The 14,166-nt window shown below is 42.8% G+C and overlaps 1 protein-coding gene across 5 annotated transcripts in view; it reads right to left on the reverse strand.

The window, feature by feature from the left end:
* The window catches only part of prkg1b (protein kinase cGMP-dependent 1b), a 159,747-nt gene that overhangs the window by 114,723 nt on the left and 30,858 nt on the right, over nt 1-14,166 (reverse strand). For all 5 annotated transcript variants that reach the window (XM_035734582.2, XM_035734583.2, XM_035734587.2 and 2 more), the window contains exon 2: nt 11,256-11,422. In XM_035734582.2, the coding sequence (XP_035590475.1) occupies nt 11,256-11,422 (167 nt within the window). The remainder of the gene's footprint in view (nt 1-11,255; nt 11,423-14,166) is intronic.

The following is a 14,166-nucleotide window of genomic DNA, read 5'->3' on the forward strand; positions in this document are numbered from 1 at the left end:
CAGTTGCCATACCAGGTAGTGATGCAACCAGTCAGGATGCTCTCGATGGTGCGGCTGTAGAACATTTTGAGGATCTGAAGACCCATGCTAAATATTTTCAGTCTCCTGAGGGAGAATAGGCTTTGTTGTGCCCTCTTCACAACTGTCTTAGACCATGTTAGTTTGTTGGCGATGTGGATGCCAAGGGACTTGAAGCTCTCAACCTGCTCCACTACAGCCCTGTCGATGAGAATAGGGGTGTGCTCGGTCCTCCTTTTCCTGTAGTCCACAATCATCTCCTTTGTCTTGATCACGTTGAGGGAGAGGTTGTTATCCTGGCACCACACGGCCAGGTCTCTGACCTCTTCCCTATAGTCTCATTGTTGTTGGTGATCAGGCCTACCACTGTTTTGTCGTCGGAAAACTTAATGATGGTGTTGGAGTCATGCCTGGTCTTGCAGTCATGAATGAACAGTGAGTACACGAGGGGACCGAGCACACACCCCCGAGGGGCCCCTGTGTTGAGGATCAGTGTGGCAGATGTGTTGTTAACTACCCTTACCACCTGGGGGGCGGCCCATCAGGAAGTCCAGGACCCAGTTGCAGAGGGAGGTCTTTAGTCCCAGGGTTCTTAGCTCAGTGATGAGCTTTGAAGGCACGATGGTGTTGAGCTAGTCAATGAATAGCATTCTCACGTAGGTGCTCCTTTTGTCCAGATGGGAAAGGGCAGTGTGGAGTTTAATAGAGATTGCATCATCTGTGGATCTGTTGGGGGAGTAATGCAAATTGGAGTGGTTTCTGGGATAATGGTGTAGATGTGAGCCATGACCAGCCGCTCAAAGCACTTCATGGCTACAGACGTGAGTACTACAGGTCGGTAGTCATTTAGGCAGGTTTCCTTTGCGTTCTTGGGCACAGGGACTTTGGTGGTCTGCTTGAAACATGTTGGTATTACAGACTCAGTCAAGGATAGTTTCAAAATGTCAGTGAAGACACTTGCCAGTACACTACCTGGTAATCTGTCTGGACCTGCGGCCTTGTGAATGTTGACCTGTTTAAAGGTCTTACTCACATTGGCTACGGAGAGTGTGATCACACAGTCGTCTGGAACAGCTGGTGCTCTCATGCATGCTTCAGTGTTGCATGCCTCGAAGCGAGCATAAAAGGCATTTAGCTCATCTGGTAGGCTCTCGTCACTGGGCAGCTCGTGGCTGGGTTTTCCTTTGTAGTCCGTAATAGTTTTCAAGCCCTGCCACATCCGGAAACAGTCAGAGCCGGTGTAGTAGGATTCAATCTTAATCCTGTATTGACCCTTTGCTTGTTAGATGGTTCGTCTGATGGCATAGTGGGATTTCTTATTAGCGTCCGGATTAGTGTCCAGCTCATTGAAAGCGGCAGCTCTAGCCTTTAGCTCAATGCGGATGTTCCCTGTAATCCATGGCTTCTGGTTGGGATATCTACATACGGTCACTGTGGGGACGATGTCGTCGATGCACTTATTGATGAAGCCGATGAATGAGGTGGTTTACTCCTCAATGCCATTTGATGAATCCTGGAACATATTCCTGCCTGTGCAAGCAGTCCTGCAGCTGACCACTTCCATATTGAGCGAGTCACTGGTACTTCCTGCTTTAGTTTTAGCTTGTAGGCAGGAATCAGGATAGAGGATAGAATTATGGTCAGATTTGCCAATGGGGGAGAGCTTTGTATTCATCTCTGTGTGGAGTAAAGGTGGTCTAGAGATTTTTTTCCTCTGGTGACATCCTGGTAGAAATGAGGTAAAACGGATTTAAGTTTGCCTGCATTAAAGTCCCTTGCCACTAGGAGCACCGCTTCTGGATGAGCATTTTCTTGTTGGAGACAGGCGCAGGAATACTAATAGCTGGTTTTAATACTCCACCCAAAATACAACATGTCACGAAAGGCACAGGGACGAAGCCCAAAACAAACACATATACAAAAACATAGGGATGTAACCCAAACAAAATAGCGAAGTTAAACCTCTAATAAATACACGGGACGAGACCCGTAATAATGAGTACACAATACACGCAGCACGAAAGCCTAAACCACAAAGCACGGGTACTCACAAGACCAACGGACATGGGAACAATAACCGACCAGACAATGGTGAACAGAGGGCACATGTATACAATTACTAATCAGGGGGAATGGGAACCAGGTGTGCGTAATAAAACAGTTCAGTGACGCCAAGAGGCCGGTGACGTATACCTCCGGAGCTGGTGCACGGAATGAGCAGCAGTATCGGGGGAAACCCTGACAGTACCCGTTCCCCTGATGTGCTGCACCAGCAGCGGGACGACACCAACCTCGAGGACGACCACAGGGACGCGGTGCGGGTCGGTCAGGGCCAGTTGCCGAAGTTGCGTTGGCATCGGACGGGCCAGTTGCAGCTGCCAAAGTTGCGGCGGCATCAGACGGACCAGTTGCAGCTGCCGGAGTTGCTTTCGGACAGGCCGTTCGCATCGGTATCGGACAGGCCAGTTGCAGCTGTCGAAGTTGTGGCGGCGTCGGACGGGCCAGTTGCAGCTGACGAAGTTGCGGCAGTGTTGGAAAGGCCAGTTGCGGCTGCCAAAGTTGCGGTGTCGGACGGGTCATTCCCGCTGTCTCCATTTAGGGTTGGTTATTCTTTCATGTTGTTTAAAGGATTGGAGACAGGCGCAGGAATACAACATGCCCAAAACAAACACGTATACAAAAACACAGGGATGTAACCCAAACAAAAGAGCGAGGTTAAACCTCTAATAAATACATGGGATGAGACCCGTATAAACAATACACAGGACGAGACCTGTAATAACGAGTACACAATACACGCAGCACAAAAGCCGAAACCACAAATCACAGGTACTCAAAAGACCAACGGACATGGGAACAATAACCAACCAAACAATGGTGAACAGAGGGCACATATATACAATTACTAATCAGGGCGAATGGGAACCAGGTGTATGTAATGAAACAGTTCAGTGACACCTAGAGGACGATGACATATAGCTCCGGAGCTGGTGCATGGAATGAGCAGCAGTACCGGGGGAATCTGTGACACTTATACAGCTGGTTGAGTGAGGTCTTAGTGCCTGCATCGGTTTGTGGTGGTAAATAGACGGCTACAAATAATATAGATGAGAACTCTTTTGGTAGTGTGGTCTACAGCTTATCATATGGTACTCTACCTCAGGCGAGCAATACCGCGAGACTTCTTTAATATTAGACATCGTGCACCAGCTGTTATTGACAAATAGACACACAACCCACCCCCCGTGTTACAGGACGTAACTTTTCTGTCCTGCCGATGCATGGAAAATCATTCCAGCTCTATATTATCCATGTCGGCGTTAACCCACGACTCAGTGAAACATAAGATATTATAGTTTTTAATGTCCCGTTGATAGTATAACCTTGATTGTAGGTAATCTATTTCATTTTCCAATGATTGCACGTTGGCCAATAGATCGGACGGTAGTAGGAGTTTACTCACTCGCCTACGAATTCTCAGAAGGCAGTCCGACCTTCGCCCCCTTTTTCTCCATCTCTTTTTCACGCAAATGACAGGTATTTGGGCCCGTTCCCGAGAAAGCAGTATATCCTTCACATCGGACCAAATATAGAAAAATTATTCTTCCAGTTCAAGGTGGGTAATCGCTGTTCTGAAGTCCAGAAATTATTTTCGGTCATAAGAGAAATACGTTTTTTTTAAGTTACAAAAAACGTGAAAGAACTAACAAAATTGCAGTTGGTTAGGAGCACGTAAAACGTCAGCCATCCCCTCCAAAGTCATTCTACTAACATAGCCATTAGTTGACAAGTTCAATCAGGTATGCTTGTCTGGGGCTCCAATACAAATGCGTACTGTTGAGGGTACTCAAGGCCTGGAGTTGAAAACATTGCCTTAAGATCTGCTTCAATAGCTTTCAAAGTTTGCCCTCTGGAATTAAAAAGGTCATCTGAGATTGGTACAAAACATGATATCATGATTTCACGGATGATCAATCATTGTGTCCATAGTTCTGTTGATGAATTTGAGAGTGGTTACCTTTCTCCAGCTCCAGGCCATAGCTGTTGACCAGAAAAAAGGTGGCGGAGGGTCTGCTTTGTTGTTGAATCCTAGATTCTCTCTTTAAACCTTGTTTCATAGCATTTCAGTCAACATATAACTTCTATTATAAACTGGGTGGTTCCTTAATGCTGATTGGCTGACTGCCGTGGTATATACCAAGGTTATGACAAAACATTTATTTTTATTGCTCTACGAACATTGGTAACCATTTAATAATAGCAATAAGGCACCTCGGGGTTTGTGGTATATGGCCAATATACCACGGCTAAGGGCTGTGTCCAGGCAATCCATGATGCGTCGTTGTGCATAAGAACAGCCCTTGGCTGTGGTATATTGGGCACACCCCTCGTGCCTTATTGCTTAATTATCCATTCCCAAATGCAATATAGTCTTGTCCCACAAAAAAATACAATAACGATCTCATTTATTTTTGTGTTTTTATTTTTTTTCTGAAAATATATACAGTTCCAAAAAGGAGTGTTGCCAAGTGAGAATCACAATATGGCTGCTTGCAATATATCATTAATTAGCATGTATTCTGAAATAGTTTCTAAATTATAATATGACAATATATTTTGTGAGACGTTTAGAGAAATAATAAATATAGAAAATTATAGTGGTCACACCACATGGCATTTATTTAATTTCACTTTTAAACAGTCAATGTTAATTCATTAACTTTTTCACTCTTCAAAACCCGTGATTGGGAGTCCCATAGGGCAGCGCACAATGGCCCAGCGTCATCTCGGTTTGGCCGGCGTAGGCTGTCATTGTAATAAGAATTTGTTCTTAACTGACTTGCCTAGTTATATAAATGTTACATTTGTCAGTTGCCCATACAATATATTCATTCATTGCATTAGCCTTAGTTGTTCACCTCAAACCCTCTCAGATCATTGGATCTATAGCACGAAATCCCAGGTCTGAGACCTGGAATCTGGAATCTTGTATATTAATGTAGATGTATATAAACAACATACGCACTGTAGTGTTTTTGCAGACTTTACTGTTGTATTCACTATAGTATTTACTGTAGTGCATACTGTAGTATTTACAGTTAACTATAGTAAAAATGCTATACTAAAAGGAAAGGCTATCATATACTACAGTAATTAATGTAGTGTTTTGTTGATTGTAGTACACTGTCGTCTTTCTGTGGACTGTACTACGCTGTAGGATTTACTGTAGTGTTTTCGCAGACTGTAGTATTGAAAAATAGTCATTTCTATCATTTAAAAAGTGTAGTGTTTTTTGCGGACTGTATTGTTTTTGCATATTTTACTGTAGTATTTACTAGAGTATTGTACAGTATACGACAACATTCTATAGTAAGTACTACTCATAATTAAGGGATACTACAGTATGTAGTATAGTATTTAATGTGGGTTGCCAAAGGATGAGAATCCAGCAGGTTGCTATGCAACCAAATCCATGTTGAGACAGCTTGGGTGCATTTTGGTTTATGACTGTAAAGTGTAACTTGTTGGCTGACGGAGCCAATTTCCATCTGTGCCCATTTCAAAAACAGAATTGATGAGTTTTTCACGGTCGTATCCTCTTTTTAAAAAACACCCAAGTACAGTATAGCGCTCTGTCATCATCAGAATCTCATTCGGGTCATTTTCTCTTCCCGTTTACATCTCACATTATATTTGGAGTCCATCTGTGGGTTTAACAGGGCCACGGAGAAGACTGGGAAATGTTGGAAAAGGCTGAGAATGTTTATCCCTGCCCAAAAGTGTCAAACACTCACACACATAAATTCTCTCTATTCACATTTCGCTCCTCAGTGAAGCAATCACGTACTTAGCTATCTGTGCTGTGTTAGAATATCAATGGGTTTCTCAATTCTTCCTGGTTATTTATTTGTGTCCAGAGCCAGATAGCAGTTGTTGGGAGAGCAGGCACATTAGCCAGGGTATTTCTTCCCATTAACGTTCAGCAATAGCGACAAGGTCATTATTAATTGACAGCAGCAGTGATGCTGAATCTTGTTCTCTGCTCCATAGAGTCTAATGAAGAGACCGCATGCGTTAAACCTTGACCCTTGTCATCTCTAGGAAGATGTCAGAGGTGGTGTGTGTCCATGGTAAATACATCATTAATCAAGGATGTATGTGATAGGTTGAGTATTCAGAGAGACCCTTCAATCCCCACACAATGAGTTATACAACATTAACCTCATTAATGAGTTCAATAAATGATGGAAAGCGAATTAGGGTTTTGACATTATGCAGATGTCAATGAGATCATGTTAGGTTGGTGACTGTGCTGTGTGAGAGGAGACACAGAAAATGACTTTCTAGTGTTGTCACTAAACCTATATTATCTCAAAGGCTCCTTAACAGCTTCTACTCCCAAGCCATAAATCTGCTGAACAATTCATCAAATGGCCCCTATTACATTGACCACACTCCATTTGTTTTGTACACCGCTGTTTATTATCTTTATTATCATCACGTCACCCCTACCTACACGTACAACTTACCTCGACTAACCTGTACCCCCCACACACACACACTGACCCTGTATATAGCCTCGCTGTTATTGTGTTACTTTTTATTTTAAAAAAATTATAACTTTTTTTAAAACTTTTGTTTATTTGGTAAATATTTTCTCAACTCTTCTTGAACTGCGCTGTTGTTCAAGGGCTTGTAAGTAAGCATTTCACGGTAAAGGTCTACACTTGTTGTATTCGGCGCATGTGACAAATAAAGTCTGAGTTGATTGTTTTGTACTACAGACACAATCGTATCACATCTTAACACTAGGATGCTGTAGGTCTATGTGTAAACCATGGGGCTTTAAATGCCAGAGCAAGCATTGGGGCAACATCGTCAACAATAATAAGAAACACCAAAGATGATCAATTATATTGACAGTCAAGTGACCACTCTAACAATAGAAATACATGTCCTCAAAGATGGAAGGCAGGTGGGAGGAGCCGAGATCAGGTGGGACCATTCTAGGAACTGAGAGATACACGTGTGAACAACAGGCCATAGAGACAGAGGACTCATCTTTGTATCTGTGCCATTGGTGTCTGTGACAGCATGCACAGCGCCATTGACGCAATCTCCATTTTAAAGTAGTACATTTTCTTCTTCTTCATTGGCTGATTGCTCCCAAGTCATAGGTATCCCCACCAGTTGACTACTTTAAAATAGTGGAAGGCCTCAATGGCAATGTCCATGCTAAAACAAGTTATATCCGTGATGAGTCCTGTATGACAAGTTGCCGAAATGCCACGTGCACCCACTTACTGTATGTCAGTGCATTCGTATCAACCTAACCATTACGAAACCTATATTCGATCAAATAACCCTCAGGTGGAAAATGAGCAATTCTATGTTTTGTTCACCAAATTCGACATGCTCTCATTGCTAGTTTATTATTGTTTTTCTTCACTTACCTACCTAGACTTAATATGTAATCTCCAGGCCTCCCGGGTGGCACAGTGGTCTAAGGCACTGGAGTGCTAGCTGTGCCATAAGCATTCTGGGTTTGAGTCCAGGCTCTGTCGCAGCTGGCTGTGACTGGGAGACCCATGGGGCGATGCACAATTGGCCCTGTGTCGCCCAGGTTAGGGGAGGGTTTGGCCAGCAGGGATGTCCTTGTCCCATCGAGCACTAGAGACTCCTGTGGCGGGCAGGGCGCAGCGCACGCAGACATGGTCGCCAGGTGTTTCCTCCGACACATTGGTGTGGCTGGCTTCTGGGTTAAGTGGGCATTGTGTCAAGAAGCAGTGCAGCTTGGTTGGATTGTGTTTTCGGGGTCGCACAGCTCTCAACCTTTGCCTCTCCTGAGTCCATACGGGAGTTGCAGCGATGAGACAAGACTGTAACTACCAATTGGATACCACAAATTTGGGGAGAAAAAACATCTCAGACCATTTTATTTTAAAGACAGTTGTATTTAATGGACTACATCAATTGGAACCAAAGAAAATAATAAGAGGGGCAGGTAGCCTAAACACACACACACACACACACACACACACACACACACACACACACACACACACACACACACACACACACACACACACACACACACACACACACACACACACACACACCATCAAAATGAGTTTTGTCTGGTAATTGCCACAGAAAACGAGGAAATACTTTGTTTCAGTTGTACGGAACGATTGTGAAATAGATAAATAGATAGTCCTCCTTTATGAGCAGACTAAGTTGCTCCGATGATAATACCAGCCAGAGGGCGAAATAGTCTTGGAAAATTGTTGGAACCGGTTCAGGGAACAGAACAGAAAACAATATTTGAAGAACAGAACCGGAAACTAAGTGATCTATACTGTTCTGGGACAGAACCATTATTTTAAAACATAGGAACCGGATAATAACGTTATTTTACATTCCAGGCATATTTTTTTCCAGTCCCACAAAATCCTAACAAAGTGCATATACAAAGCCCTCACTCTTGTCACTCAGAAACCTATTCCAGTGTCTGCCTGACAGCTGGAAATCTTAGCCAGTGTGTGTGTGTGTGTGTGTGTGTGTGTGTGTGTGTTTAGGCTACCTGCCCCTCCCCTCTGAAGCATAGGTTACTGTAGCTTACTGACGAAGTTACAAGCATGATTCAGAAATTAGGGAGAGATGTTTAAAAGAATGGATTCACTTTTGCAATGCTAGTTAGGATATTACAGTTATCACGTTTCACATTGGATTTACAGAAGTCGTTCTTTCTAAATATAATTCAGTGGGCCCAATTCAGATAATGCATGTCATAACAAGCTGCCCAGTGCTAAAAGCCAAGTGTCCTCCATCTTCTCTCGCTATCTTATCACCCGCAAAAGTTCAGTTGCATCTCGCTCCCTACACTGTGTCTGGCATTATGATTAAACCATGTTGTTACGACAAAATTGAATTTGTTCTTAATGACTTTCTTATACAGATTAAATCGCTTTCCCGCTCCATAGCGAGCTGCTCTATTCACACTGATTGGTGAAGTAATTTAATGTTGAGCTAAATGAAGGGGGAAAAATGGAGTTCAGAGGTTTAAGAAGGAACAGAAAGAACGATATAAACCAGTACTTTTTGGGGGTTCAAACCGGTTCAGAACTTCATTTTGCTGGTCGGAACAGTGAAACGGGACAACAACAAAAAAATAAAGGTTCTGTTCAGAACAAAACGATTGGAAAATGATTTCTGTTCCAACCCCTGGTTGGCTGCAATCAAGACAAAAAGATAACCTCGACATCCGCATAAGGGAGTGGTAAATTGCTGGCTAATGTTTGTTGCAATTGAGATCAGCTGTGCCTGTGATTTTATCACGTATTGATGGTTTAATGAGAGATCAGCTGGCGATAATCTGTTGGCTTTTGATGGTTGCAATTGACTCATAAACAACCAGACAAGAAAAGTAAAAATGCACAAACTAGAAAAGCTCTACTTGTGGATGAATATAGTTATTACTTAACGTGTATTCAACTTATATAGGCCCTTACAAACTATAAATACAGTATGTTGCCAGAAGGTATCTCACAGTGAAGTGGGTCTTCTGTACGGAGCCTGTCGATACAAAACACATCTCATGCAGAGAGAGACCGCCTGGTGGGAAACAAGTAAGTCCATCAGTAGTAAATGAACCAGTCTGCTAACACAGCAAGACACTCTCAACAAGTCAACGCCTACACCGAACCCTCACACGAATGCAATATTCCTACAAATTTGTTTTTTTATCATTTTAATTTAACTTTTAAGAAATTCACTTTTGTCAGCGAACTTGTCCTCAGACTTTACCATTGTGTACATTCAGAATAGAGTAGAGGTAAGGGGCACATTCAAGGTGGACGCCATCAGATGGGAGAATAACTTCTCTAAGAATAAAATGTTCCTCCCATTACCAGATCCTTCAAGGCTCCATCGACGAGGACACCTTGAACCACATCGAGGCAGCATTCCTACGTGCTAATCTCTCGCTCGGCCGTGGTGGGCACCTGTGCTCAGATTAGGGAATTTGTCTTGCTTACTCATAATCAATGGCAGAGTGTGGCTCAATGACAGCTCAAGCCAAGACTGAAATCAGCTTGAGCCTCTTCCTCAGGACCACTCTGAACCACCCGACAGCACAGTAGAATACAGAGCCACAGTAACAGAGTGACACAGTACCACTCATGGCATTCAGTAGACCTGGAGATGAATTTTCAGTCATTTCTGTAAAGTACATAAAGCATGTTATCAGATTAAAATAAAAGTGGAGTGCTCCTTGTGGTATCAAGTTAGGCTACAAGGAAATGACAAGGAGCTGGGAAGAAACTGGTGTAAACAGGCTTTTTAAGTATTGTTTTCAACGGCAAGACAGTGACAGCATGTCCTGCCAAAAAAAATTACCCAGGTCCTCTGAGAACAGGATCTTTCAGTCAAGTTCCTGACAATGTTCTATAACTACTGAACCCTTTAATATTGGGACAAAAGCAATTTGGAACAAAAACACACACACTGCTTGTGGCTAAAGTCAACATTGACCAGAAGTGCAAACGGAAGTTGCTCTTAATAACTGTTTCAGTTCAGTTTAGACATTTGGCTATACATAGACATGGACACGGAAAAAAAAGCTTTCAATAACACACTTCACAAATCCCTCTCCATTCTCCATGTTTTGTTCTGGTTCTGCGGAACTAGCACCACATAAGATAACCACTCTGAAATGTGATGTTATGAGACTGTGTTGCAACAAACAGGACAGGAACAGCTGACATCAATCGTGGAAAATGCTACTCTATTCCATCTGGCATCAACAGATTCACTCCGTGTTGTGGACAACAGCCCAGCAGAGGAAAATTTATTCACATTCCTGGAAATGCATCTATGGGTCAAGTCGGGCGATCACTGTTTCCAGATCTACTCCTAACTAAACCGGTGATGAATAAAAGGGATGAGAACAGAAGGGTCTTAACCATGAAGATCCCACAGTAGACACACCAACCACATGGCTTTCCTGTTGGGTTAATTTCGCTCTTTCTTTAACTAGACATCAGGTACAACAGAGGGTCGATACATAGGGGGAAAGTGCAGAACTACAGAACAAGGGGTCACGTCTATTGTTAAGCGAGTGAAGTCATGAGCACACAAAAAGTTTTCCTCTGCGAGATGCGAGAGGACTCCAACTCTACATGCTCGAGTTGTCTTCAATATGGGAGGTTAACATGACATTTGCACAAATGCCTTACCTTCCATCACGTACACCAAGGAGCCCACATCTCCTTCTTTGATAATGCAGCTGTCTTTGCCATATTCTACTGGGTACATGGAGTCAACGATCTCCTGGATCTGAGAAAGCTCGAGGTTCTTCATGAAGTCGTTGTCAAGAATGGCCTCCTTGATTAAGTCCTTGGACCTGTGAATTGAATGGAGAGAGATGTGTAAGCAAAGTTTAACGTTCTGTCCCTGAAGCTAGAATGAAGTGTGTGTGTGTGTGTGTGTGTGTGTGTGTGTGTGTGTGTGTGTGTGTGTGTGGGGGGGGGGTCACTGAATTGAGAACGATTAGCAAATGGAACCGTTCACATGAACTAATCTCGTCAAGAATGAGCGGCTCAATGTCTGTTCTGTTTTGACAGACTTGCTTTTGCGTGTTGGAGCTTTTTCTATATTTCCATTTGAGAAAAAAAAGGCCCACAAACTTCAATCAATAAATAACGCTATGTGAGCATCCAGTCAACGGGTTGGAAAAGAAAGGCACTTAAAGGCCAGATTGGAGAGAAGTGCTGCATAACCAGTAATTTGAGGCAAAAATCACCATACTGTTTCTCCCCACCTTACGGCCTGTGAATAGAATCAGTTATCTGTCACACCAGCCAGCCCTCCTTTATAGGCTGGGAGGCTGGATTATAAGGCCTTTCTACTACCCTGCATTTTTACTTCAGAGGCCTTGTTATGACTACCCAGAAGTGCCTCATCCAACAATTTGCTGTAAAAGACCAGCTTCAGAAGTACTTTGGCTTCACTATACCATATGCATCGTATTGTGCTGATCATAGAGAGAGTGGGCACTTGGCACTATGGCCTTATTCTTTGGGATTGGAAATTATATTATGTTGTCTCATGTGGGAGGATGGTTCGCGATAGGGCATCGTTTCCAGCGAATCCTAGCGGAGCTGGTAGATTGGTGCTGTTGCCCTTCGGAGGTACAGAGAGCTGAGAGATGACACTCAGATACAAGGCATTAGCACTGTGCCACTGGCACCACTTGAACACGGGTATTGTGATTCAAAATAAGCCCCCCTGTACTCAGTCTGTCCTAACAATGATATAACAAGTTCATAGCCGGTTCTGAATTCCTATTCACTTTTGATAGCTTTGTTTTTCTACGAAGCCCAGACGAGAGAGATACACAGCACAGTGTCAGTCAGATAGGAAATTAATTTAAATGTATTGTTTTTAAATTCTATGATTCTGCTGTAGCCTACTGTATACATTCACATGCGTAGATTTGAGCTAGAAGTGGAGGTGGGTGGTGGATACATCAACCAAAATACACCTAGCTCTGTACCTGTCAAATCTGGCTCTGAAATGCAGGTTGGCATTAATTGCATTGATTTGTGTACTGTAGGCAGCTCTGCAGTGGTCACTAGCTCGCACAGCCACAAAGTAATACAGTCGTTATTTTAACCCTAACCACACTGCTAATCCTAATGCCTAACCCTAACCTTAAATTCATTTTTACGATATAGCCAATTTTGACTTTGCAGCTGGCCTATCTAGCGGACACCGCTCAGTTCTGTCTCCAGGACAAGAGTCATGACAATAAACGTCTAAGCTATCTCATGCTATTCTACACATTTTACCATGGGGCTGAGAAAAAATGTCATAAGGTGTATGCACCAATTTGTAAGTCGCTCTGGATAAGAGCGTCTGCTAAATGACTTAAATGTAAATGTAAATGTAAAATGCTGCCATTTTAAAGCAAAAATCCATGCAATTCTACACATATTGCCATGGGGCAGAGAGAAACATATGCAGTTATAGTTATTCTCATGCCATTTGACACATTTTGTAATGAGGCTGAGAGAATTATCGATTTTGAAAGCTAATTTCTGGTAATTCTAAACATTTTCACCATGTCTTGTGACAGGGTGTTGAACTCATTTTGCCCCGGGGGATACATTCGGTGATGTGTTCATATGCTATCTGGGGAAGGGGCCGACCTTGAGAGGGCCCACAAAAGCCCCCCACATGTGGTATGCCAGTGGTCAATGGCATCATGAAGCAAGTACAAGGACATTTTAGACAAAAACCTGGTTGCCTTTGCCAGGAAAGTGGTTAATTGCCAGCAAAATCAACATTTTGCAACGGCCATCTCTGTCTCCAGACTTGAACCCCATTGAAAAGCTGGGGTTTGAATGGAAGAGGGCAGTCCATAAGCACAGACCAAGGACATCAAGGATCTGGAAAGATTCTGTATGGTGGAATGGTCAAAGATCCCTCCCAATGTGTTCTCCAATATCATAAAACATTTTACAAAAAGGCTCAGTGTCGTTATCCTCGCAAGGAGAAAGTGACGGATTATTGAAAATAGGAGATACACCCCCATCTTTTTGAGATATTTTATTACTTGTTAAACTAAATCTATATTAGTATAAAATAATGTTGCATACAATATAAATATAAGCTCAGCAATTGTATTATTCATTTATTTTTGTCTTTTTTCCATATCTTTATCAAGGGATCCAATCATTCTGGACCCCACGGTATATCCTTCCTCAAATCATCAAGGAATGTCAAAATTCGAAGTCTACAACAACTTTCTTTAATGAACAAATCAGCGGATAGAAAAGTCAAATGTTTCTTGAAGAAACCAAATAGACCCAGCAAATCCATGGAGTATACTCCTTTCAACTACAATGACTCATCTCCAACAAGTCAAAAAATTATTCTGAGAAAAAGCATAAAAGGAGAGAGCGAAACCATTAGTTCCTTTGGAGGTATTGAACTCCAGGTGGTCGCTAGTGTCAGAGGACCGACCCCCCTTGGTGGCCTGCCAGCCTGTCCTTTTGAAGAGGGTTTGGGGAGAAGGGACAGAAATACCACTCATAAGGCTGCTTCAAATTAAATCAGAGCCTTTGATATTCTGCATTAATAGGG

Source organism: Oncorhynchus keta, chromosome 24 (assembly GCF_023373465.1).
Source record: "Oncorhynchus keta strain PuntledgeMale-10-30-2019 chromosome 24, Oket_V2, whole genome shotgun sequence".
Lineage (NCBI taxonomy): Eukaryota > Metazoa > Chordata > Actinopteri > Salmoniformes > Salmonidae > Oncorhynchus > Oncorhynchus keta.